Source organism: Semicossyphus pulcher, unplaced genomic scaffold (assembly GCF_022749685.1).
Source record: "Semicossyphus pulcher isolate SPU_LCO1_2020_fin unplaced genomic scaffold, fSemPul1.0.p SCAF_3, whole genome shotgun sequence".
Lineage (NCBI taxonomy): Eukaryota > Metazoa > Chordata > Actinopteri > Labriformes > Labridae > Semicossyphus > Semicossyphus pulcher.
In genome coordinates, this window is record NW_027211704.1 from 14,546,505 (window position 1) to 14,571,125 (window position 24,621).

At 39.9% G+C, this 24,621-nt stretch overlaps 3 protein-coding genes across 6 annotated transcripts; 2 read left to right on the plus strand and 1 right to left on the minus strand.

Moving 5' to 3' along the window:
- Window positions 1-1,121: 1,121 nt before the first annotated feature.
- ppil1 (peptidylprolyl isomerase (cyclophilin)-like 1) lies at window positions 1,122-3,039 on the minus strand. The gene is made up of 4 exons (XM_069678564.1): window positions 2,866-3,039; window positions 2,385-2,539; window positions 1,763-1,831; window positions 1,122-1,423 (listed from the first exon to the last, which is right to left on the minus strand). The coding sequence occupies exons 1-4, from the start codon at window positions 2,919-2,921 to the stop codon at window positions 1,203-1,205; spliced, it is 501 nt and encodes a 166-aa protein (XP_069534665.1). The 5' UTR covers window positions 2,922-3,039; the 3' UTR covers window positions 1,122-1,202.
- A 2,371-nt stretch (window positions 3,040-5,410) lies between these two features.
- eno1b (enolase 1b, (alpha)) lies at window positions 5,411-12,632 on the plus strand. 3 transcript variants are annotated; one of them, XM_069677832.1, is made up of 12 exons: window positions 5,411-5,480; window positions 6,747-6,842; window positions 6,962-7,057; window positions 7,663-7,721; window positions 7,844-7,913; window positions 8,622-8,755; window positions 8,863-9,085; window positions 9,225-9,422; window positions 10,590-10,791; window positions 11,478-11,586; window positions 11,707-11,765; window positions 12,281-12,632. In XM_069677832.1, the coding sequence occupies exons 2-12, from the start codon at window positions 6,758-6,760 to the stop codon at window positions 12,348-12,350; spliced, it is 1,305 nt and encodes a 434-aa protein (XP_069533933.1). In that variant the 5' UTR covers window positions 5,411-5,480; window positions 6,747-6,757; the 3' UTR covers window positions 12,351-12,632. The 3 variants fall into 3 exon arrangements, with proteins under 3 accessions (XP_069533933.1, XP_069533934.1, XP_069533935.1); XM_069677833.1 differs by lacking the exon at window positions 5,411-5,480 and adding an exon at window positions 5,497-5,513; XM_069677834.1 differs by lacking the exons at window positions 5,411-5,480; window positions 6,747-6,842; window positions 6,962-7,057 and adding an exon at window positions 7,139-7,275.
- Window positions 12,633-14,378: 1,746 nt separating this feature from the next.
- Window positions 14,379-23,432, plus strand: rereb (arginine-glutamic acid dipeptide (RE) repeats b). Of its 2 annotated transcripts, none has more exons than XM_069678192.1 (17): window positions 14,379-14,457; window positions 15,387-15,435; window positions 16,011-16,135; window positions 16,749-16,848; window positions 16,954-17,052; window positions 17,308-17,388; window positions 17,515-17,665; window positions 17,807-17,893; window positions 17,980-18,173; window positions 18,356-18,511; window positions 18,751-18,861; window positions 19,026-20,149; window positions 20,582-20,786; window positions 20,879-21,581; window positions 21,670-21,807; window positions 21,907-22,081; window positions 22,392-23,432. In XM_069678192.1, the coding sequence occupies exons 1-17, from the start codon at window positions 14,432-14,434 to the stop codon at window positions 22,423-22,425; spliced, it is 3,558 nt and encodes a 1,185-aa protein (XP_069534293.1). In that variant the 5' UTR covers window positions 14,379-14,431; the 3' UTR covers window positions 22,426-23,432. The 2 variants fall into 2 exon arrangements, with proteins under 2 accessions (XP_069534293.1, XP_069534294.1); XM_069678193.1 differs by having other exon boundaries at window positions 18,359-18,511.
- Window positions 23,433-24,621: the final 1,189 nt, after the last annotated feature.

Sequence of the window (24,621 nt, forward strand, 5' to 3'; positions counted from 1 at the left end):
GCTGGTCAGAAGTGTTAAGAATCTTGCTGCTTGAATTCATTACAAATCCAACAGTGCCTTAAACACGACAGCTGACACTACCTGTACTTTTTAGTTACATAGTACTTCTTTGTATCACTATATTGATGGGTTTTTATATTAATATATATATACATATATATAACTTTTGTCTTGTATGACTTATTTGCAAATGAATTTGAATAATTAAATACTTTTTGGGGCAACGTGGCTTGTTCATTTAGCATTCATTTATTCATCATCATGTATGCATGCGATTGAACGGATATATGTATATGACAAATATTTATATTCTGACATCCTACATTCACTAACTGTAACTCATTAATTTTTCAGATTGAGATTTTACATGAAAAACTGTAATACGCTTGTAAACTACAGAGAATTGTTAAAGGGCAGGAAAAAGCAGTGTTAAGTTGAGATCGATTTTCAGGTTTCAGATGTTTGAGTTGTTAGCAATGGCGCCAATGAAACACAAGACTCCGTTTAACAGTTGGTTTGATGAAAATACCATTCTGAATTTTTTTTGTACTGTTGACTGTTCCTCTAAACTTAACAGATACATTAATTGGAGCTATTTAAATATGTTTTTCTTCCTTAAAATGCTTGCCAAACTACAGTATATTGTCACATTACTATTTACCTTATTAAAAAATGCAACCATGGAGCAGGCAAGAAGTCTTTTTTTTTTAACAATCAAAGTGTTGACATTTTTAACAGCAGCCCTGAGAAAATATATCCCAGACTTTGATATGAATGTCTTTAATCCAATTTATGGTTGGGCTGCAACTAGCAAATATTTTCCTTATGGATAAATGAGCGTATTGTTTTCTTGATTGATTGCTATGGTCTTTAAAAAATAGAAAACTGTGCCAATGACTATTTCCCAGAGTCCAATGTGAGGTCGTCAAATCAGTCAACTGAGAGGATGTGGATGTATCAAACTTGAAAAATGACTTCAATATTTATCCATTTTTAAAAAAATCAACAATTTGTTGCAGCTGTAGTTTATACCGCTAAGCAACTCGTTTTGAATTTGTGTCTGTTCCAACATTTACGTTGTGCAATAGGTCCACAGGCCTGCCTTGTCAAACAATTAATCAACATGAATCTTGAACGTTTCAAATTTTAACAAACATTTATTGAAAAAAAAAAAAACAGTATAAAAAATCATCAGTTCATATTTAATTAGCTACATTAGATCTGATGATTTTGATATCATCAACTGGCCGATCCTGTCCACTGGTCTCCACCATCCCAATCCGGTGCAGCACTCCCATCCCCTGACACACTCTTCCAAAAATACTGTGCTTCCCATCCAACCACTGAGTCGGTGCCAGCGTGAGGAAGAACTGGCTTCCGTTTGTGTCAGGTCCTGCATTGGCCATCGCCAGAATACCAGCACCTTACAGGCACACAAATTAAAGAGTTATAATTTTATAATAACTTTTCACCATTATAATTTACTTATGTATCAAATAGAGAGAAAAAGTAAGGAATTGGTAACAAGAACTTGGTGTGATTTTAATCAGATATGCAGATTTTTATGTCACAATAAAGGTTTTACTCAAATTAAGGCAAAACCACAAGATATTTACTTTTGCAAAACATTTGGGGTACATCTTTTTCTATCCACTCAGTTGCGAGTTCAGCCCTGGTATAATTTAAACTGCAATAATATTAGTTACTCAGTACTGACTGAAAAATGCATATCTGCCACCTGGGATTTTGCCACTGTTATTACCTGTGAATTTCAGTTCCGGGTTCAGTTCATCTTCAAACTGTTTACCAAATATGGAAGCACCACCGCGACCTGTTAGGAAAACAAAGATCAGTAAACTGCAGATTAACTCATTATCATGAAGTGAGGGAGAAGATAAGTTATGACTACGCCATGCTTTAATTGATGGGGCTGAGGGTTCAACATTGACTGGCTTCACTTTAAATTTTATTATATACGCCCGCTGTGTAATATCTTGAAAGTTGTTTTTAATTAACTATGTAAGTTGATACGAATTATAGAGAAAAAATATACAATGTTTTGAGACAGTATTGGAGTTGAGTGGGTTTCTGTGTAGTTGTTTTAGAGAAGCTGCCTTGTAACAACTTTTTAAAAACAAGCATTCATCATTAATTTTGATTAGAAACTATGTTCCTACAGCCTAGCTACCTATAGACACAAATTCATATTCGTGGTCTGCTTACTTTCTATATTATACTAGTGATATACTTGAAATTATTAATCCAAGTGTTCTAACTGAACACAATTTTACAAATGATGGAGTACAAAATAGTACATTTCTCCAGGAAATTTTCAGTAGCCCAAATATTCTGGAGGCACTGTATAGTGAATGTTATGAACCCACCTGTTCCTGTAGGGTCTCCTCCCTGCACCATGAAGTCTTTGATTATTCGGTGAAACTTTGTATTGGTGAAGTAGCCTCGTCTGGCCAGCTCTGCAAAGTTTTTACAGGTCTTTGGCGCATGTCTCCAGTACAACTCCACCACAACCGTCCCCATCCTACAATGCAAGGGCACAGTTAATGACTAAATAGCAAAGGCTTTTAGAATGAAAATATAAAGTGATATGAGTCTTCATGTGGGGTGAATGCAATAATAAATCCAAACAAAACCATTATGCTGACACAGAGCCACCGAAAACCGGATCTTATTATATCTATTCTTTGCATAGTATTTACTAGCTCTTGGATAAGATCTTTAAATCCCCTGGAAGAAATGTATCACAAAGTTAACTTAGCGAGCCTTACGCTTAGCTTACATGAGCACACAGTTAGACTTGCTAACTTAGCTAGCTAGCTCTATTCAAAGGTTTTAATACAATCTTACGTTGTGTCCAGAGCCACCGTTGGCGGCTGCCATGTGTCCGGAGGTATCCCTGACATTATCACTTCAAATGGCCCCGCCCGCTAGTTTTAAAACAAAACTTTTATAATAAAATAGTAAGGGATTTCACTGCTAAACACATTCATTCAATTCAGTAGGGATTCTTCTTCGTTGGTTGGTTGCCGCTCGTTTCCTCCACATGTGGGAGGAAGTGATCCACCCGTGACTGCCCCCTACTGAAATAAATTTGAAGGATATCGCAGTACTTAGCTTTGTGGATTAAATAGTGATGTTTTGTACGAAGTGAAGAGTAAATTGTAGTGGAAAGTAACCAAGTACTTATTTATTAACACAGATACTGTAGGTCAGCAGGTATTTATACTTCTGGTTCACTATAATTCAGATGGTAATACTGTAATTTGTCTCCGCTTTATTTGTACGATCCCTTAAATAAGTTACTTTGTAGACTCATAATGATAATCAAAATAATAACCAACAAAATACATTATGATGAGTCAGTGATGTATTTGCTTGTCATACACATAACAATGATTCTGAATTTATGTTCATGTTTCTAAATTTCAAAATGTATACACTGAGCAACAGGGGACCAAGGATCGAGTCTAGTGGAATACCACAGCTCAGAGGATGATGTTTGATGTTTATTGTGGATGTTCTAAAGAAATGTTAAATAAACTAATTTCAAGTCCATGTTTTGGATTTGATGGCTTGAACTGCAAAATATAATGTTTACTTAACAGTTTTGGATTATTGTTTATTTGGTTTGTATACGTCTGAGAAACCACAATAGACATACCAGTCCCCCCTTTATCCTACTTCATCATCTGATACAAAGGGTGTGGAAAAAGCATAATGGCTCTAATCATTTAATTCTCAAATCATTCAATTGTAAAAAGTGAAACAACATGTGAATCAGAGAGGTGTTTTACTCTCTGTATTAAAATGCCTCCTGAGTGATCGCAAGTGGACAGCCTTAAGTACAGGTGTAAACATACCCAGGATGCATTCAGGAGCCACTGAGATCTGATCACTCAGGCCAGAAAACAGTTTTAATCATCTTTACAGTTTAGTATGTTATACCAGGTCATGTTTTGTGCAAGAATGTATTTATGACTATATTTTCTTGACAGACTGAGATAAAGAATTGATTGCATATAGTAGAAAAGTATGAGACAGTCATTAATATGTTCTTCTGAGGTGATAGCAGATGTACATCAAGTACAAGTAACTAAGGACACAAACAGGTGCATATGTCTGTGTACAAAGAGAAGAGGTGAGGGCTGAGGACAGAACCTTGAAGGGTGCCAGGACTTAATGTTTTTGTTTTATGAGCAGTTTATAAACAGACTTTAGGAGCATTAATTTTAACAAACAAAGGAAGAAAATGTGTGACATTGGGAACTCTAAATACACCAGGTAGAGAAGAAGTATTTCTTTGCTACTTTAAAAACAAAGTCCTTAACAATAAAAGCATTTTGGAGGAGGGCAAAAAGAATTATATTTATGACTGTATTTGATGAAAGATAAAAATGGAAAAGGTCATATGGAGAGCAAAGTAGAATGTTGTTAAAAAGTTAATGTAGAGAACATAATTGTAGCAACTGGCTACTGATCATATGGCTATAAATCATTACCTGCAATAAGTCTGCCTTCGCCCCAGGAGATCAAATTAATCAATTTCGCACATGTTGACTGGTATGTGCTTTACATTACCTTTTAATTTTTATCTCCAATCAAAATATAGTCATCCATTTCCCCAGTGTTGTCCTTAAATCACAAATTTGGGCTCAAATTGAGACAATTTCAAGTATTTTTTTTTAAATAACAGCCCTGTCAAAATTTTAAAATTAAGTCAAGACAGATTTAAGCTGATGTACAGTCTGAGCAATGCTGTTGAAGAGTCATTGTTGTTCAAGAAATATTTTCAATAAAATCCCAAAACCAAGGCAAGTTGAATTTATATTAGGGGTCAAAGGTCCCCTGAGTCTGCTGCAGACTCTTTAGATTTTTTGGTCTTAGGTCTTTTCATTTAACATACTGCTCATCTGTCCTCTAATTATTGGTCAGGTTTGTCTCTCTTATGTATGAACAATGCAGTTGTACATCACACCCTGACCCTGACCATCCAGTTCTATAAATGATCACTTGTAGTATAGCTGCCTTTACCAGAGAAGCTCATGTTAGTTACTTTCTCCTACCCTCCGAGGCTACTCCACATCAACTCCACATTAACATTTAACTTTTTAATCTATCAGAGCCCAATTGAAGCTCTATTTAAGTAAAACAAATCTGCACACTAGTAACACTAGTTCAAGGCTTTGTTTTACATTTATCGCGGTTATTCATTTTTACAGTGTAGTGTTTTATCACTCTTTATTGTTTTGATCCACTAGTGCAATTTATGCTGAGAACTACAGGGGCAGCAACACGCATACAAGGCTCAAGGGTGCCAAAATGTATAAAGAGAAGAAGAACTTCTTCTTCGTTGACCCTTTACCTGTACCCGGTAGCTTTAGCTTCTTCCTGAACTGTCTCTGGCTTAACTTCAAGCATTTCAACTTCCGCACGGTGTTGTCTGAACTTGTCTTCGCAGCAAGGTACAGACACTTATCTGCTCTGTCTCCACCATTGTTAGTAGGGATATTGTATATTTTTTGTTTTTCTCTCGGTTTTTGATGCAGCAGGCCCTTATTCTCTCTTTATTTGTGACGTTAACCTTTTAGTCTGCTCTGGGTACAGTTAGCTAAGTTAGCTCATGTTGGCTGCATGAACCAAACCGGTCAATGGTAATGTTAATGCAGCAGCGGAAGCGTTGTGTCTTGGGCCAGGATAAAAGACAAGTTCACACTTTAATGACTTACGATTTTATTTGGTTAGTCAGTGGTCTAATTGTTCAACTACAATCTGTAACTACAACGTTACTTTGTTTTCAAGGTCAAGTGTCAACCAAGCCAAAGCTATATTTTCCACCTAGACAGTTCTCCATATTGACAGCAAACTACTACGTTGAGTGGATTATTTAAATGTATTTGTTCCACAATTGAAGTAATTGCAGGTGTGCCTAATCATTAGTTTAATTTAAAGTGCAACAAGACTGTAGCCATTGTTAAATGAGTCATCTGAAGTGGAATTTAATAAAAAATACACTTCAAGGAACTCACTGAACAATTGATTAACAGTTCTTTTGATAAATTGGTCTTTGACCTGTGAACTTTTTGAAATTAATATGCTTCGGTGAAGATGAGGTTTGTCTATGTCAGCCTCTCCATTAATTGGGTGGTTAATTGTTAAAGTTGGAACAAGAATTGCAGGAGTTCTTAATGTTTCTCTGCCTTGCGTGCAACTCAGTCTGCAGGAACAGCCCTTCTGTCAGTTAGTTAGCCTGCTTGTTTATCCCACCAGCAGAGGAGAGGGATTATTGGGGTTATCATGTCATCTGGTGACTAGCACGGAAATTGTTGTGGCAGGAATTCTGTAGTAATCAAGGTAGCATACTGACCGTGCTAAAATGTAAATTCATGTTGCAATACAATACATTAAGTAAGGTTGGTTGTAGCTGAAAGCTTAACCTTGCTTTGACTTATGCTGAAATTGCTGTCATGTGATTAATCAGATGAGAAAGTCAAATCCAATTAGGATTGTAGCATGTCCGTTAGCAATCCTAAGCTTGCAGCCTGGTCAGGATATTTTTGTGAGTAAGCCCCAAGGACAAAAGAGAGTAAAAGAGCTACTACAATAGTACCAGAAAAATACACTTTTGGATAGTGCTGAGTTTTTCTTTCTTCAGAGCTGTTACAAGCTGCTGCGCACGTTTGTCCAGAGGATTTCAGGACATTAGGTTTAACTTCTTTGTTTTGCCTCAGGGTCCTCCACCATGTCCATTCATAAGATCCACGCCCGAGAGATCTTTGATTCTCGTGGAAACCCCACGGTAGAGGTTGATCTTCACACTGACAAAGGTAAGCGACTAAATATGCCTTATTAAAGAGTATTGGCCATGTGCCCCACAAATGCCCTCAAGTTTTTTTGATTTCCTTGATGTGACTCCTTGTGTCCTGCCCCGCTGTACGTTTTAAAGGCTTGTTTAGGGCTGCCGTACCAAGCGGGGCTTCTACTGGGATCTATGAAGCCTTGGAGCTCAGGGACAATGACAAGTCTCGCTACCTTGGAAAAGGTTTGGACCATTTTTCTGTTTCCTTTGAATCGTTAAACTTTGTTAAATATCAGGTGTAGTTTAACTATATATATCACAAAGTACAAACAAGCTTTATTGCTTTTGCTCTGAAGCAGGAAAAGTAAAAATATCGTATTCATACTTTTCTAATTTTCTCCATCTTTCTCTGTGTCATCTTAACTCCTTCCTCTGTCTTCCTTACCCCGAGATGTGAAAGGGTTAGTGAGTTTCGATTGCCTGTCCTTCGTAATTACGAACTAAGATTTGAACACGAGCTTAATTAATTTAATGGTTTTGACACTGATCACTGAATGCATTAACTAGAGATGATGTGCATGGTAAAGTGTCGCTAAAGCATGTTCTCACAGCGGTATTGATGACGAGTCTGTGGAATGATCGACTGTGAAATAAAACTGTATTGAGAATAATGATGTCTTTAAAATCTAAAGCCAATAAATAAGATATTATTTACTGCTGCATGCCTCTCTGTGCGTGTATCTATTTAGATAAAGTTGCATGTCATCTAAATCTTATCTTTATGATTGGCTTTAAATGATTTGCCTTTAATGTTATGAGAGAATAATCACACTGATGTTTCCTCACAGGAGTTTCAAAGGCTGTAGAAAACATCAATTCAACTATTGCACCTGCGCTTGTTGGCCAAGTAAGAAGCGAACTTTGTTAGCTGTGTTTGTAACTTTGTTTTCTGTTCCAAATTTTGTTCCAAAATCTTCATGTTTTCTTTTGAATGTGAGTCATGACCAACTTTTGTTTCTGTTTTGTCAGGATGTATCTGTGGTTGAACAGGAGAAGATTGATGAGATTATGCTCGAATTGGATGGCACAGAGAACAAATGTAAGTGACAATTATACTGTTGTGACTTCAATAACAACCATCATTATTTAAATACAGTCTTCATAGCTATCTTTAGTGTGGACACTTTCTGCTGAAGGAGCTGTTTTTACTTCCTGCTTGTTTTTCCCTTTTAGTCTTATACAATGAAACAGTCAGTTGGATTGCAGTCGGATGAGAAGGGATGCTCTTATCTGCCTTATTCAGTCCTGATACCCGACAGGGCTTTGGGTACCACAGAGCTGATCTGATACAAGTGTTTAATTAATGAGCTTTGTGCCTCAATGTGTAGGACAGACTGGCAGCATTATTTTGTGTTACGCAGCATTAGGCCTGACTTAAACATTGTAGCTTGATGATAAATAGCCATAGAACTCTTTTGTGTTGTAGGTAAGTACCTGCAATCTGCTGACCCTTCAGCTCCTCCATGCGGGTGGGATTGCTCCCTTCTTCTTCTTCTTCTTCTTCTACAAAATTGGCTGCCTAGAGTGCTGCAAATGCATGACTTGATAAAAGAAACAAAAAACATAGAACTGAATTGAAAACATCGTCCCATTTTTTCGGCCCCATTGTCAACGATATCCAATCCAGTTATTAGAGTCAGTATTGGAAAAATATCAGTATCAGATAAGCGACTCCCAAATGATGGTTCTATGATTTTAATGTTATTATGAAGTTATTTAAGTGTTTTTTTTCATTCACTCCAATCAGCCAAATTGGGAGCAAATGCCATCCTGGGTGTGTCCCTGGCTGTTTGCAAAGCTGGTGCAGCAGAGAAAGGTGTCCCTCTGTACCGTCATATTGCTGACCTTGCAGGAAACAAGGAGGTCATCTTGCCTGTGCCGGTGAGGATCTATGTGCAAAATCATATGCATCTATTTCCTGTTTTGTTTTGTTTTTCTCTGCGGGTTCTTTGTGAAGTCACAGCTATTGTTTCTTTCCGCTTCCCCAGGCCTTCAACGTAATCAACGGTGGCTCTCATGCAGGTAACAAGCTCGCCATGCAGGAGTTCATGATCCTGCCCTCCGGTGCGAGCACCTTCAAAGAGGCCATGCGCATCGGAGCCGAGGTCTACCACAATCTCAAGAACGTCATTAAGAAGAAATATGGTCAGGATGCCACCAATGTGGGTGATGAAGGCGGCTTTGCTCCCAACATCCTGGAGAACAAGGAAGGTATGCAAGAGGAATGATTTAGTTTTAGCATCTGATACATTAGACACTCTTATAGTCACTCAGTGTTAAATCACCCTCATCATTCATGCACCACAGGTAGCTCACATCATGATAAGACTGTGATTGTTTAACTCTGCAGCTCTGGAGTTGATAAAGGAGGCCATCGCCAAAGCAGGATACACAGATGAGGTTGTGATCGGCATGGATGTGGCAGCGTCCGAATTCTACAGGGACGGAAAATACGACCTGGACTTCAAGTCTCCCGACGACCCGAGCCGTTACATCACACCTGACGAGCTGGCTGATCTCTACAAGAGCTTTGTGAAGGATTATCCAGGTAACCTCCTGACACTTTATCTTTGTTCACATTATTAAGCAGGTGAGGAGCAGGGCACACAGCAGGTGAGGAGCAGGGCACACAATGGAGCAGCATCCAAGTAACTGATCTGTAGCTATGTTGGGCTCTTCCCTTCATTTTAATCTATTCATCTTCTAACAGGGATAGACAAATTGATTGTGTGCTGATGTCAACGCTGGTTCACAGCATCAAACACCTGTTTCATCCCTGGAAAGCTGCCAACAGTAATACTGAAGTACATCTCCTTAATTGTGAAATGATGTGAAACAGACGAGATAAAGGGCGAAGCACAACCCAGTGAAAGATAACAGAAATCTGTTCTTTGAGTCACAATGACAGCTCGTCAAAACCAATTCAAACAGGAGCTTCAAGTTAAATGACTGTTTAACACAACAATCATCTTGGCCTGTCCAAAAAAAACAGACATGATGAAGGTGTCACCTTGTGCTTTTAAGACTGTGTCAGTAATGTCTAAATCTGTACCTGCCAATGTTTTAGAGACATGCCTGAAATAATACTGTCTGACGACGATATAGCCTCTTGGGACAAAGGTGAAAATGCCGGGGCATGTAGCCAGCGGTTAGTGATAAACGACTTCCAGTCAAGACTTCCTTTTCTGCGTGCTGCATTGTTTACAGAAAAAGAACCCGTTTTTCTTGTGATTTACTTTAACTAACGGGTTTTATCTGTGCTGAAGTTTCAACATGATGATGCTGATTTGTAAAAAATAAAAATTAAGCTTTGTCAGGTTCGTTGTTTGTTGAGAGGTCGGATCGCATTTCTGATGCATTCAAGGAAGTCGGGAAATCTGAACGCTGAATGGCTTTCGCGACACAGCGTCAGGGGAATTTATATCAAGTTGAATTTTAGATCTAGAATGGATTAGCTGGTTAGCTATTAGCATGCACATGTCTGTTTATAGATATGAAAAGAAGCTAAATCATAGTGAGATAGTCGCTGATGGGAGCCGGGGTGTCATTACGTCGCTTTATGTTCCGCCTGCTTTTGCTCTCCAGAAGGACTGCTTCTTCCTGCATTGCTTCATTTAGTTTGTGAAATTTTTGGAGCATAAAAAGTTGAACAGAAAGCCATAACTATCCGATTTTTCACCATCCAATGTGGACATGTGGATATTTTCTCTCGTAGTGGTTTCCATCGAGGATCCCTTTGACCAGGATGACTGGGCGGCCTGGACCAGCCTCACTGGAAGCACCGACATCCAGATTGTGGGAGACGATCTCACAGTGACCAACCCTAATCGCATCAGCAAAGCCGTGGATGAGAAGGCCTGCAACTGTCTGCTGCTAAAGGTCAATCAGATCGGCAGCGTCACTGAGTCTATGAGAGCGTAAGTAAACACTGAGAGTAAGTCGAGGGTGTGTTTATATAGATCAACTGAATATGAAGCAAACGTAATATACAGCTTTTATTAGAGGCAGGCCTTTATTCCTCATTCATTCTCTTCAATCAGTATAATCGGTCATCTTTTAGTCCTCAGTTTGATCCGCTCCTGTTTGCCCTGGATCACGCTGTTAGTGGAGATACTTATTTTACATGTACCAAACTTTATGGGACAGATTCCCTTTAATTCTTAAAAGGCTTTTATTTTGAAACATTTGCGGATTCATGTGGTGGAAAATTAAACTTTGAGTTGAAAAGTTCCTTTACAGCCATTTGAATTTATCTGCTGCCATCTTGGGGCACATTTATGTTAGTACAAAATACAGTTCAGCTTACAGCATGAAATTCTCAAATAGAATTTATTAAATTACAGCGATTAAAATCTACATCGTGCTTATTAAGCATGCACGAAAATGAGAACCACAGGGAGTTTATCCACCCTGTTTTGTCCCCCAGCCTGATTGGGACCAACTGTTATTTGTTTGTTTCTGTTATGCCCCAAGCCGTTATTTAAGACCAGCTCTTCTTTCAATACCAGCTATAATTTAAGAAGTACAGTAAATGCCGTGTAATGACCTGTGATCTTTGGAAATTGATGGTCTCTCAGCAAAACCTCAACCCTTCTCCTTTTAGGTGTAAGATGGCTCAGGAGAGCGGCTGGGGTGTGATGGTCAGCCATCGCTCTGGTGAAACCGAGGACACATTCATAGCAGATCTGGTGGTCGGCCTTTGCACCGGACAGGTAAGAAGACACTAAAAAAAGTTAAAATCCAGTCTTAATTCTGAGAAACAGGAACCATGATGACATGATGTGGACACAGATTAATGGAGGCATTTCACACATTTTGTCTTTCACTTTTAGATCAAGACTGGGGCCCCGTGTCGCTCTGAGCGTTTGGCCAAATACAACCAGATCCTTCGGTAAGTTCTATTATAGAATAAAAAATTGTATCATTAAAGATATAAAATGCATGTGTTATTCTATTATTAGTAAAACAAAATTCCCAATGATACTACAACAAATTACTTTCGCTGATTGAAAGAATAAATATATTATATCGTTTCAGTTGTTCTATGAAGTGAATTAATCTCAGTTTGTATCATGTTTGTACTTTTAAAAACATTGTCTATTCTTAGCTTTTACCTGTTGCTGTCAACTTTTACGTTTTATTAAGTAACATAACTACGAACAGTGGTAAATATTAACTTTTAAAAAATGTATTTATTTATTAAAAAAGTACAGTGTACAGTTTAAAACATAAATGTCACCATTTGATGCACCGTACCAGATTATAGCTTTATGCTAATTCTCATCTGTAGTCCCTTGGCAGGTGGTCAACACAAAACAAAAAACAGGACAATAACAAACAGTGCGTAATAAATAAGCGCATTACATTAAAGAAAGGAAATTAACATGCAACCTTTTTTGACTGTAGGATTGAAGAGGAGCTGGGAGATGAGGCTCGTTTCGCTGGGAAAAACTTCAGGAACCCACTGAGTCAGTAAAAGGATAAAGCACTTCCTCCACACACATGGATTCACATGCACAAATTCATGACAACACATACATATATAACCGTTAATGTAGAACTACTTGTATACTAACTATGGTAATGAGTTTACATAGAGAAAATACTGTACTTTTAAAAGTCTTCTACTGTATTCTGTATGTTCGTGTGGAGTAAAACAAGAGACTGGATTATAACTCGGCTAATATTTATGAACAAAACACAATCTGTACTTACAAAAGCTGCACTTGGAGTCAAGGTGAATAAAAACAGTTTTCTTAGAGACAGAAAGTTTCTTGACTGTTTGTCCCATGTTTCATTAATTTGCCATGGTGTTAGATGTTTCTGTTGACCTGAATTAGAGTTGTTTCTCACGATTATTTCAGCAATTTAATTCTAAAATTCTAATAAATTACATCAACAAATGTTACAAACCAACGATGGAGAGAGATCTGCAGGGGGAAAGATGCGAAAGTAATATATCTTTAACTGTGTCTCTATAGCAACATTTCTTAGCAGACTTTCTTACGGTAACGTTTGTGAACTTTGGTGTTAATTAACTCTAAAACATGGAATTAGGCGCTTCTGCTTTTTTTGTTTTAATTCTAATTCTTAAAACTTATAACCTTGTTGTCAGAGTTCCAATGATTGATTATTTAGTCATCAATCATTTAACAATTGGCCAACCATGCCCACAATCAATAACTCGGTTTGAGTAACTAATAACTTAAGGTTGTGGACTAAACAAGATGTGAGGAAACACTGATCGATGTTTCTCTTTATTTTCTGACATTTTATAGACCAAACGACAACTTGATTACTTAGCATTTAATATAATAATTAATTTTACGGCCCTTTTTTAATTGTTTCGATCAATAAACTGTTTTGTCTTTGTAGATTATTTCATTTTAAAGCTGCGTAATTTATACTCCTGATTGTGTATTTCATCCCTTTTGTGTCTCAGAAAATGATTTTAAAGTTCTCTTCAAGTTTGCAGGGAGCTCCAGAGGATTCATTTTTATAGCCTCTCTTAAAAAGAGGCTTTGCATTATTGACATGTCATCTTTAATCTTCATGAGCTGTGAGTTCAGGTACGCATGGATTTAAAATCTTTACTCCGGTCCAGTGTTGTCTCTTGACTTATAGAAATGGAGGCACTACATTTTCGATGGAAAAGATGAGTATCATTTTCACAACTGTATACGGACGTCCTCCAAGCAAACAGGAAATGACGGGTAATCTGTTGCCTTTTGTTGATTGTCAGTCTCGAATACCTGCGGGAGAAACTGGTGATGAGCTTTACCTATTTTCCCACTGTCCATACAAAATGATTTAATTACTCCTTTTTAATTTTGACTTTGACAGAGGCATCTAATTATATAGTTTCTGTGAACCTAAATAAAGTAAACAATTTGATATGCTAGAGTAGTACATTTGTTTTAATTATAATTATAATTATTAATAATTATAATGATCATTTTATAACTAAAAAGCTGCAAGTTTTCCTGCTAAACCACAGCACCAGACTGCAACCAGATTAGCAATATATTGTGTAAAATATGAATTCATAAATGATATTAAGGGTGTTTTATATACATTTATGATATTTCTTTCGGTTTTGAATAGTAACCTCAAAACAAAACCGTAAAATAGGACTAAACCAACCATATTTTACTCAGTGGTTTTCTACACCACTGCCTTTATGAAGTGTCGACCATAATCACTGTCTCTGTCGGTGGTGGGTTAATATTACGGATTATATAACAGTGTTTAATAACCACAGCAGCACACACAACATGGTGTTGTTTGATTCATGGACGCCCGTGCAGAAGCAGCTGATGAGCGGTCCCAGTGGCTGCTGCTGCTGATCCGCGGCACATGCTCAGTTATGTACACCCAGACAACTTTGAAGGCTTAGCTGTGGCTGCTGAGGTCATTGCACTGGAAAAAAATACACCGACTCCCTCCACTACACCGCCTCCATTTTGAATAGCCATGTAATAGGGGATTCGCATAGTTTGTGTGTATCGCCCACTGCGCTGCGTAGTGTCAACAAGGCACATCCACACATCCCTCGACATGGACGACCTGTTCAGTCCGCGGAGGTAACTTCATTAACTTATCGTTTGCGTTTGTATTTCAGTTGTCGATTATTAAATATGTCGTTAAGTGTTTTGTCGGGTTACTTTGAACGCCGTTTGTGTGAAATAGCCGGAGTGTCAGTGGTCACGAAGTTCGTGTCTGGCTAACAAGCTAGCCAAATAACAGCGTAATGTTACTGTCTCGTTAGCAGCTAGCAGCTCCTGTCGCTGGTTATAATGTAGCTTACAGCTATTACTGCAGATATTATTTTCAATAATGTCATCAAAGCAGATTAACCTTATGCATCGCTGGCAACATATCAAAATAAATCGGCTGCTATTCCCTCCGGGTTTGACGTGTATTGACATGATATATGCACGAATATATGTCAGCGACATGTTGTGCATGCTAACATTTGTATTTATTATTTATTGCACACTTTAGCCAACAGTTAGCGAAGAGCCAGAGCCACTTAGCTACACTGTCAACCTGTTAAGAGCTTCAAAGTAGCACACACTGTTCTCGTAATGGTGACCGTAAAAATTAGCAGCTCGTGCATGATTGATTGACATCGCGAGCGTCGGATTTCATTCATGTAATATAAGGAAACGTCGCAGGTCACAGCTGACATTGGTTCACAGTGATGGAGGGGCGGGATGTTATTCTACTGCTGAAATCAGTGTGCAGAGGGAGGGAAGCTGCTCCGACAACAGCCAAGTTATTATACACGTATTGATCATACGTCTGTAGTACAAGCTGTAAAGCGTTAAGTACCCGATTATTAACATGTACTACAAAGCACACCGTCTGTCTAACCATGCTAACAGAATTGTATTTACTTTATAGTCACATCATGCCACTGTTAGGAATGTATGAATAAAGCTAGAGCTACTAAAATGTTAGACACATGATGAACATGTTATTCATTTATTTATTTATTTATTTATTTCAGGAGCCTGAACAGCACACAGGGTGAGATAAGAGTTGGACCAAGTCATCAGGTACACCCTTCTACAACTGAAATATGCTATACTGTATATAAATATACATTTAAGAAAATTCTGACTAAACCTTTGTTGGGCCTATATTTGTTTTGGGTTTGGGTATTATGAGATCAGACCGTTCTGTTCAGAGTGCTTTATTATTTGCATGTCATACAGTATTTATACAGTAAGCTTTTTTATTTGCATGCCAGCTAGTGTACATGCATATTTGTTTGTCGAAGGCAAAATGTCATCAAATCTGAGGACCTATTTGAATATCCTATTATGGCAATCAGATACTGAAATGTAGCACTACAGTACAACAGCAAAGAGTGTTTGATGGTAACAAAATCATTTTATCATTAATTTGTTTAATTACACTGTAATAATAAAAATGTTTGACAGTTGAATCAATATTGCATCGTAATGGACTATTTACTATATATATATATATTTACTATGGGTTTTCTTTTCACTGATATTGCACTGTTTTTTCAATTAAACACGAATCTATGTAGGACATACAGTTTCGGTTCTTTAAGGCGGTCTAATAAGTTTTCTGGTTTCTGTCTTTCCTTTGGTTTTCTCTGCAGGCCAAACTCCCAGAGTTGCAGCCTCGGCCTGCGCCTGCTTTACAGGCTCAGACAGAGAGTGAGGAGCTGATGTGGACGCCGGGGGTCAATGACTGCGACCTTCTCATGTACCTCAGAGCTGCCAGGTCAGTGTCTGCACTGAACAGCTCAAAATCAATTGTTTATTTGATCTTGCTCAATCTTGAGTCATGTGTAAAGGCTAGCACCTTTGGAACTTAACCTTTTTTTTTTAATGGAGTTGAGGTTAACCAGCTTTGAGACTCAGTACTCCAAAAATGTGACAAATGCAGAAGTGAGAACAAAACCAGTCTGGTTATGTAAATGCCAGTTCAGTTTGGCACTATTCTAGTTGTTTTAAGACACTAAAATAACTTGTGTCTCATGCTTTTGTTGTGACACCATACTACATCAAAGCATCTGAATATTAAGGCTAATTTAATAATAATTTATCCACACTGCATCATTAACTCTTAAACTGTTGCTCAGGCTGTATATCCAAGATGGATGAGTGAGTGTTTCTAGTATTCATACATTTGTCACTTCTTGTGCTTTATTCAAAATAAAATCCAGAATATGTTACTCCTGTAAGACAAATATTATGATTTAACTTATATCTTACATGTCATGTAACTGGAACATGAAGTTTTAACTGGGGCAAAGTAATGACAGATACACCGCCTGTTGTCGCTGATATTGATCTAACCTAATAACATGAATATCTTGTCTGTATTTTTCAAGGAGCATGGCAGCGTTTGCAGGAATGTGTGACGGTGGATCCACAGAGGATGGGTGTTTAGCAGCCTCCCGTGACGATACCACGCTCAATGCGCTCAACATGGTGCGAAGCACAACTTGAGTTTTTATTTATCAGAATCTAGTAGATTAAATGAACACAATTATTGCATTGGAGATTCACTAACGTCTCTGCTTTTCTCAATTGTAGCTACATGCGAGTCATTACGATGCAGCCAAAGCTCTCCAGCGTCTGGTTAAGAAGCCTCTGCCCAAGCTCATTGAGAAATGCTGGTCTGAGGATGATGTGGTGAGACGTCTTTCGCTTTTAAAGCTCACTGCTGATAGTTTGTTAGTGTTAACAGTGATTGTGCAGGAAAATAATATCATTGATGAGACAGATTGACAGTTTTGTATTTTAACTACACGTGACATTTTATTGCAGTTCGATCAACTCTAAAACAGTATTTAATGTCCTACAAGCCTGCAGTGAAATAGTGCCTTTTGAACAACTGTATTTAATTACATATTATCCACCGCCCACCCTCCTTTTTTTTCCCCACAGAAACGCTTCATCAAAGGACTAAGACAGTATGGAAAGAATTTCTTCCGCATCCGGAAAGACTTTCTGCCCAGCAAAAAGACTGTAATTAAACCCTGTGTTTTGCATACAGTACAATTTGTAATGCATGAAGTGATTCATGGTTGCTGTATATTTTAGATCAGAACATATCTCAGATTGTTTTATAAAGTCTCGTGTTGTTCTCCTCAGGGAGAGCTGATCACTTTCTACTACCACTGGAAGAAAACTCCTGAGGCTGCAGGAACAAGAGCCTACCGACAGCAACGCCGACAGCCTTCCTCTCGCAAAGCAAAGACTCGCTCTGCGGCAACTCCAGTCGCTCCGTCAAGAAATTATTCTGGTGAGCACACGCTCTTCCCTAGAAATGGGTTGCAATTTTTTTTGTACCTACATACACTTACAAATTTTGTTTGTAGTTGTTATTTCATAAAGTGTGGCAGGCATATGAAGCGACTGAAGCTGGTGTGTTTTTCTTTTGCAGTGGATGCGAGTTCTGCCAGTGAGGACGATCTTGACAGTGAAGACAGTGAACAGGAAATCAAGAGCTGCAGTCACTGTGGAGCAACAAGTAAGCAAACATCTTGTTTGTGATGTGTTACTTTGGGCAGTGTTTTATGTAGAAGCCTTTTTACTCCTTAAACATTTCTTTAACAGGTTCTAAGGATTGGCACCAGGGACGAAGAGACAACCCTTTGCTGTGCACTCCTTGTCGCACGTATGAAAACAAACATGGATGTCTGCCACCTGGTTCAAAGTCTGCGGGCGCCACCTTCATGTTTAAACCTGTGAAAGAGGAAGAGGAGGTGAACAGCAAGCATGGCATGAGGACACGGCGAAGCAGAGCACCTGTAAGCTTAAGGCCTCCATCTCATTTACGAGAAACATTTATGAACTGTGAAAGTGCCATATTGCTTTTAATATATAATAGTGATATACAGTCTGAATGAGATTCACACCCTTATTGAATCTGACACTTTTTAGTTTCCTATTTCCCATGAATATTAAATCCTGAATATTTACGTTCTTAAAGCAGCTGTCATCTCTGAGAAGTGGCCACCGGAGGCTCACAGGCTCCCCCACCAGTGAGGATCAGCAGTCCGGCAGCCAGCCCGCCCTGAGCGGAACAACGTCTCTGAGATCTTCTGCCACAGATAATAAGAATGAGTCCACCAGGAAGACAAACAAGGTACCCATAATGTACACATTTTATATACACATTATTGAGCATGTGTAGCTTATTATGTGTACCTTATTATTGAGCCTTTGCATCTTAGGAATGAATATGTTTGTTAAGTTTTAAAAAATATGTTGCGTTTCAATACCAGAGGTGCTTTTTTAGATATCACTGTTGTTTGTTTCACTCATCTCCATCTTCTTCTGTCTGTAAATACCAGCCCTTATGTAAATATCACGCTGTGTCCACAGAAAATAAAAGAGGAGGTAACGTCACCAAAGACAACAAAACGTGTTCGGGAGATTCCTGCTCAGGAGCCCGATGAGCCTGAAAAAGTGTCAAACAAAAGGCTGAAGACACAGGTGAGATCTCTATTAGTGACATTTGGTGCAAAGTTTTTGTTTGTGAACTAAAGCCCATCAGTCCTAAAATGCTAGGGAGAACAAAGTTTTGGAGGTCATCCTACAAAATCCTGAGAAAGAAAGTTATATAATTTTTAATTTGTTCACATTTCTTGCTCCTCCAGGATCCACAGGGCTCCCGCTCAGAGGGAGAAGCTGAAGTAGAGGAGGAAAGCTCCTCAGAAAGCCGCAGTGCTCAGGACGATGGCAGCAGCGACACCAAAGACATCGATCAGGACAACCGCAGCTCCTCTCCCAGCATTCCCAGCCCTCAACAGGGCAACGAGAGCGACTCTGACTCATCGGCCCAGCCCAGCGGCGTCCCATCAGAGCCTGCTGCTCCTGCTGCTGTGTTGGCTGACACATCAGTCCCACAGGCCCTCCCCTCCCAGGTTCCTCCCATCACTCCTCAGCCAACGCAAAGCACCAACCCTGCTGATCCTGCTCAGAGCCCACCTCCTCCTTCTCCAGACCCCCCTCAGCCAGCTGCTGGTCAGTCAGCTGCCACAGTGGGCCCAAACAGCCGACCACAGCCCGGCTCTCACTCCCTTCCTGGTCCACCACCTCTTCCATCAGCACTGGGCCAGGACTCTCCTCTCTCTGCGGCGTTTCCAGTCCCACCTGCTCTCAACTCTGCTCAGCCTCACGGCCCCTCACCTCAGCCCCCCCAGCGACCCCCACCCTTCTTTAGGGAGTCTCAGCCTCCTTTGTCTGGCCCCCAAATCAAACCTCCTCCCACCACTCCAATTCCACCCACACACAAACAGATGCCACACCAGTCTTCTACACCTTTCCCTCAGATGCCCTCAAATCTACCCCCTCCCCCTGCTCTAAAGCCCCTTAATTCTCTGCCCAACCAGCACCCTCCGGGTGCCCCTCCTCCCCCTCTTCAGCTCATGCCGCAGCCTTTGCCAATGCAGTCCCTTCCTACCCAACTGCCAGTGATCTCTCAGGTGCAGAACCACCCTGGAAAAGCCATAAGTTCTTCTCACCCACCTGCTGCAGCCTCACACCCCATCACCTCCGTAACACCTTCTGCTATTGGTCCTGTCCCGAGCCTCCAGCCATCAATCCCTCCTCTTCCTCTGAGACCCTCGCCCAGCACCATAACAGGAGGATCCCAAATTCAGATTAAAGAGGAGCCACTGGATGAGATTGAGGAGGTGGAGAGCCCACCGTCTCCGCCCCGGAGCCCCTCGCCAGAGCCCACAGTCATCAACATGGCCAGTCATGCCAGCCAGTCTGCACGGTACGTCTGAAGACACGCTTTGTTAGAAAACCAGAAGAAGAATCCAAAATGTTGCGCTCATCTTGTTGTTGGTTGGATATTTTTATTTTTTATTTCCACACAAGCGGTTCACAAACAGTTCAACTGCAGACTTGCGTAAAACCTGATTGATGATGCGTTTGCCTCCTGGACTTAGTAGTAAAAATGTAATTGGTTCCCACCTCTCAGCCGTAATCTATGTGTCAGTTTCAAATTGCTTCATAATAATCAAAATGTCAAGAGAGAAACAAACACTGACATCTTCTTTGGCAGACTACATGTCACTACATGTATTCTCTCTATGTTTCACACACCTTATGCTTAAAGCAATGTCATCTGTTGAATCATGTTTTTATTAATACGTATTAAGTTTTATTGACATTCTCATAAACTCACATCTGTTATTTGTTCTAGGTTTATCAAACACTTGGATCGTGGTTACAACTCCTGTGCTAGAACGGACCTGTTCTTCACTCCGCTCTCGTCCTCCAAGCTGGCCAGGAAGAGGGAGGAGGCCGTGGAGAAGTCCCGGAGAGAGGCTGAGCTCTGCGCTCGGCAAGAACGCGAACGAGAAAAAGACAGAGAGCGAGAGAGAGAAAGGGAGGCTGACAGAAATGCTGTAAGTGCAACTTTCACTTCATCCTTTTTTTTTACTACATCTTCCCTGTCACAAAACATGTCTGACTGACATCACACTGTCTTTACTTACAGAGAGCCTCCAGTTCCTCTCACGACAGTCGTATGAGTGAAGCTCAGATGGTGGTTCAGGGCCATGGACGCCCTTCGTTCGAGCAGCCGCCCACCACTGTAGCCGCTGTGCCCCCTTATATTGGCCCTGATACACCTGCCCTGCGCACCCTAAGTGAATACGCCCGACCGCATGTTATGTCACCCAGCAACCGCAACCACCCTTTCTATGTGTCACTGAGCCCTGGGGACCCCTTGCTGGCTTACCACATGCCCGGCCTGTACAGCGCTGAACCCAGCCTCCGCGAGCGAGAGCTGAGGAACCTCAGAGAGAGAGAGCTCCGCGAGAGGATGAAACCCGGCTTTGAGATGAAGCCCCCAGACCTCGAAACCTTACACCCCTCTGCCAACCCAATGGAGCACTTTGCCAGACACGGGGCCATCAGCCTTCCCCACATTCCTGGGCCCCCACACCACTTTGCAGCGTTCCATCCGGGGCTGAACCATCTTGAGCGAGAGAGGATGGCGCTGGCAGGCCCTCAGCTGCGCCCAGAGCTGACCTACGCCGAGCGACTCACTGCTGAACGACTTCACGCAGAGAGGATGGCGTCTGTGGCGACCGACCCTGCTGCCAGGCTGCAGATGCTCAATGTGACGCCGCATCATCACCAGCACTCTCACATTCACTCACACCTCCACCTGCACCAGCAGGATCCCCTCGGTCAAGGTAAGGAGGGAATCATTCGTTGATTTTGAGATGAATGGGTGATGTGAAGCAGACTTGTATTTACTGTGTGATTAATTTCTTGATGCAGGTACAAGCCCTCATCCACTGGACCCTCTGGCAACAGGACCCCGTTTGGCACGGTTCCCATTCCCTGGTGGCCCAATTCCCAACCCTTTACTCGCTGAGCTCCCTCATGATCACGAGATGCTGCGCCACCCACTGTTTGGTTTGTTTTCACACCTCTTTACGTACTAACAGCCTGAATGTTTAGTCTTCTCCGAGTACAGCTCCTTCAGTTTGTTTCAGTTTCTATACTTTTCCACAGGAGCTGCATATCCCCGCGAGCTGCAGGGTCCGATTCCCCAAATGTCTGCCGCTCACCAGCTCCAGGCCATGCATGCTCAGTCTGCAGAGCTGCAGAGGATGGCTATGGAGCAGCAGTGGCTGCATGGGCATCACCTGCATGGAGGCCCTCTACCGAGTCAGGAAGACTATTACAGGTGAGGTTTTTAATTGTTTCATAAAGTGCAAGGACTGCAAGGAACAACTACCTGAACAATGATTATAAATGTTATCATCATAGCTCTGCAAGCTGTAGCTAAGTGGTGACACATGAACTTTGTTTACATGGCAACCACATAAACAGATGACAGCAGTAAAGTTGGTGCCTGTAATGTGAGTCGGCTTTAAAGACTATTTGTAAGCGAAACATTTATTCAACATCTTTGCCAGACTAAAATCAGCACACAGTCTGTTTATGGTTTGGTGAGAAGCACTAAATGTAAACACAACTTTTTTCTGTTTCCACAGTCGTCTGAAGAAAGAAGGTGACAAGCCATCTTGAGTCTCAGGTGGTGCATGCCCTGAAACCCTATATTCATACCCAATACAATACTGTGTACTTTTGAGACCGTAAGAGAATAATTGTGTGTCTGTTTATTGTTTTAATATATTTTAGACAAATAACTGTGGATCTTTATGTGCATTCCTTGTTAAGCACTTAACGGGACTTTCAAAGTCCGTCTGAGATTTTCATATCACTTAAGACTTTATACTAGTTTTATTATGAAAATAATGAACAATCTCACGTATTCATGTGGGATTTAAAGCAGCAGATTTTCTCTCACTAACTGTTCAACTGTTTCATATGCAGTGGTATGAATTTACTAAAACACAGCTCTTATAACGGATATGAAAACAGACAGACTTTGGTGTTAAGTTTAAATATCCCGATGATTTCTAAATGATTTCCTTGTACAGAATGACATTTAAATCAGTGTTTGAATGATTGTAACGACCTAGCATGACTCAGTCTTCTTTTTCCACCAAACTAGATTAGCAAGTTGCATTGTGGTGTTTAGACTTCGAAAGCATCGTAGAGGTTGGTTTTACTCTTAAATCTGCTAAATATTTGTCTAAATCCTAAAGTTTTATATATCAAGATATCTTTTCACAATATAACCGAAGCTTTTATTCGCTCATTTTTTTGAGATTGTAAATAATACATGTTCACAATATTCTATATGAATGAGTACTATTAATTTAGCAGTAGATGTGAACACCTGACCCTTGATTCAGAACGATAGCAGTAAATCATAAGCTAAAACATATATGGTGTTATAAGTTGAGCTAATTTTAATTGGAACATGATCCGTCACTACAGACAGAAAGCTTTATTAGAAACATGTATTTACATTGTTTTGATGAGGACAACTGAATTGGAGAGAAACTAAATCTTGATCATTTTAATGGAGTTTTTTAAAAGAACTGCCTCTAAATTCAATATTTATGTGACATAATATGAAAGTGTATCCATTGCATATTTATTTCAATAAATATTTCTGCAATGACGCCCTATTCTCTTTGCACTTGGAGTTCCTCTGATTGAAAGACAAACACAGGTTGTGGTAAAAAAAAAAGACTGGTTAAATGTGTTAGCTGCAGCTAACTAAAACTAATGCATTCTAATACAACAGCAATAACACAATAAAACCATGCTTCTTTCAGGATATAATAGAGCGATGTTGATTGATTTTTGCACTGAGGTGTTTATATTATTTAGACTTTGCTTTTAGGTATAAAATGAGGTGGAAAAAAGAACAAAAACAAAACATTTTACCTTCATGCAGGTAGAATTAAATGTAGGGCTGTTTAATGGGACTGCATTAGTTTTAGCGAGGTGTACCTAATAAGCCTTCAGCTGTGTTAACCTGTGAAATAACCGTATGTTTCCTGCTTGTGTTGTTGTTTTCTGCACCCATTCACTTAGACAGAAAGGAGTGTGGTGTATACATGGCGTTTATTGCACAAAATCTGTCATAAATGTAAAATCATTTTTGCCCACTCTTGTTTGAGGAGATCATACAACATTCACTTGTAGTTCTTTATACGAAACATTTTTAACAGTGACAGTGGCTTCTACAGATCATTTAGGGATCATACATGAAATCATAAAAGAAAGCAACAGAAATATCAGATTTATTGTTTTGCTTGGTTATAGGCAAATCTATTCATTAGCTATTCTGAAAGCCAACACATTTGTTTTAGCATGCACTGCAGACGGACAGCAAGAACAACACAAAAACCCCACAAATTTCAGACGTCAGACGTCTTAAACCTTCAATACTGAATACCTTCATCTCGTCAGACCAGAAAATAAATGGCCATAATTGTGGAAATTAACTTTAAACTGCTCACAACTCATGCAGTCTGTGATGAGCTGTCAGTATTTTGTATTAAGAAGGCACACATGAAAAAGTTTCCTCACCAGCATTTTTAAACAATGATTTCCCGTCTTACTCAGCTCAAGCAGTCACATACTGAAACCTTGCTTACAACATACATATAAACCAGCCCGATATCTACAACACAGCCATCTTTCAGGTTTAAAATCCTTTTTTCCTTCTACACAGCCCACATACGCCTGGAATCTGCTCAAAAACTTTACAAGCCGCCATAACTTTAGCTAGATTTAGCTGAATGACATTCAAAGCAACATTTTTGGCACAATGGGACAGTCACATACAGCGCATTGAACAGT

Coding starts and splice junctions, on each gene's coding strand:
- ppil1 (XM_069678564.1), bottom strand. CDS start 2,921: ATGTCAGGGATACCTCCGGACACATGGCAGCCGCCAACGGTGGCTCTG. Junction 2,540..2,865: donor ACGGTGGCTCTGGACACAAC/GTAAGATTGTAT, acceptor CTTGCATTGTAG/GATGGGGACGGTTGTGGTGG. Junction 1,424..1,762: donor CCCGGAACTGAAATTCACAG/GTAATAACAGTG, acceptor TGTGCCTGTAAG/GTGCTGGTATTCTGGCGATG.
- eno1b (XM_069677832.1), top strand. CDS start 6,758: ATGTCCATTCATAAGATCCACGCCCGAGAGATCTTTGATTCTCGTGGA. Junction 8,756..8,862: donor AGGTCATCTTGCCTGTGCCG/GTGAGGATCTAT, acceptor CCGCTTCCCCAG/GCCTTCAACGTAATCAACGG. Junction 9,086..9,224: donor CATCCTGGAGAACAAGGAAG/GTATGCAAGAGG, acceptor TTAACTCTGCAG/CTCTGGAGTTGATAAAGGAG.
- rereb (XM_069678192.1), top strand. CDS start 14,432: ATGGACGACCTGTTCAGTCCGCGGAG. Junction 16,849..16,953: donor CGCTCAATGCGCTCAACATG/GTGCGAAGCACA, acceptor TCTCAATTGTAG/CTACATGCGAGTCATTACGA. Junction 21,582..21,669: donor GCAGGATCCCCTCGGTCAAG/GTAAGGAGGGAA, acceptor TTCTTGATGCAG/GTACAAGCCCTCATCCACTG.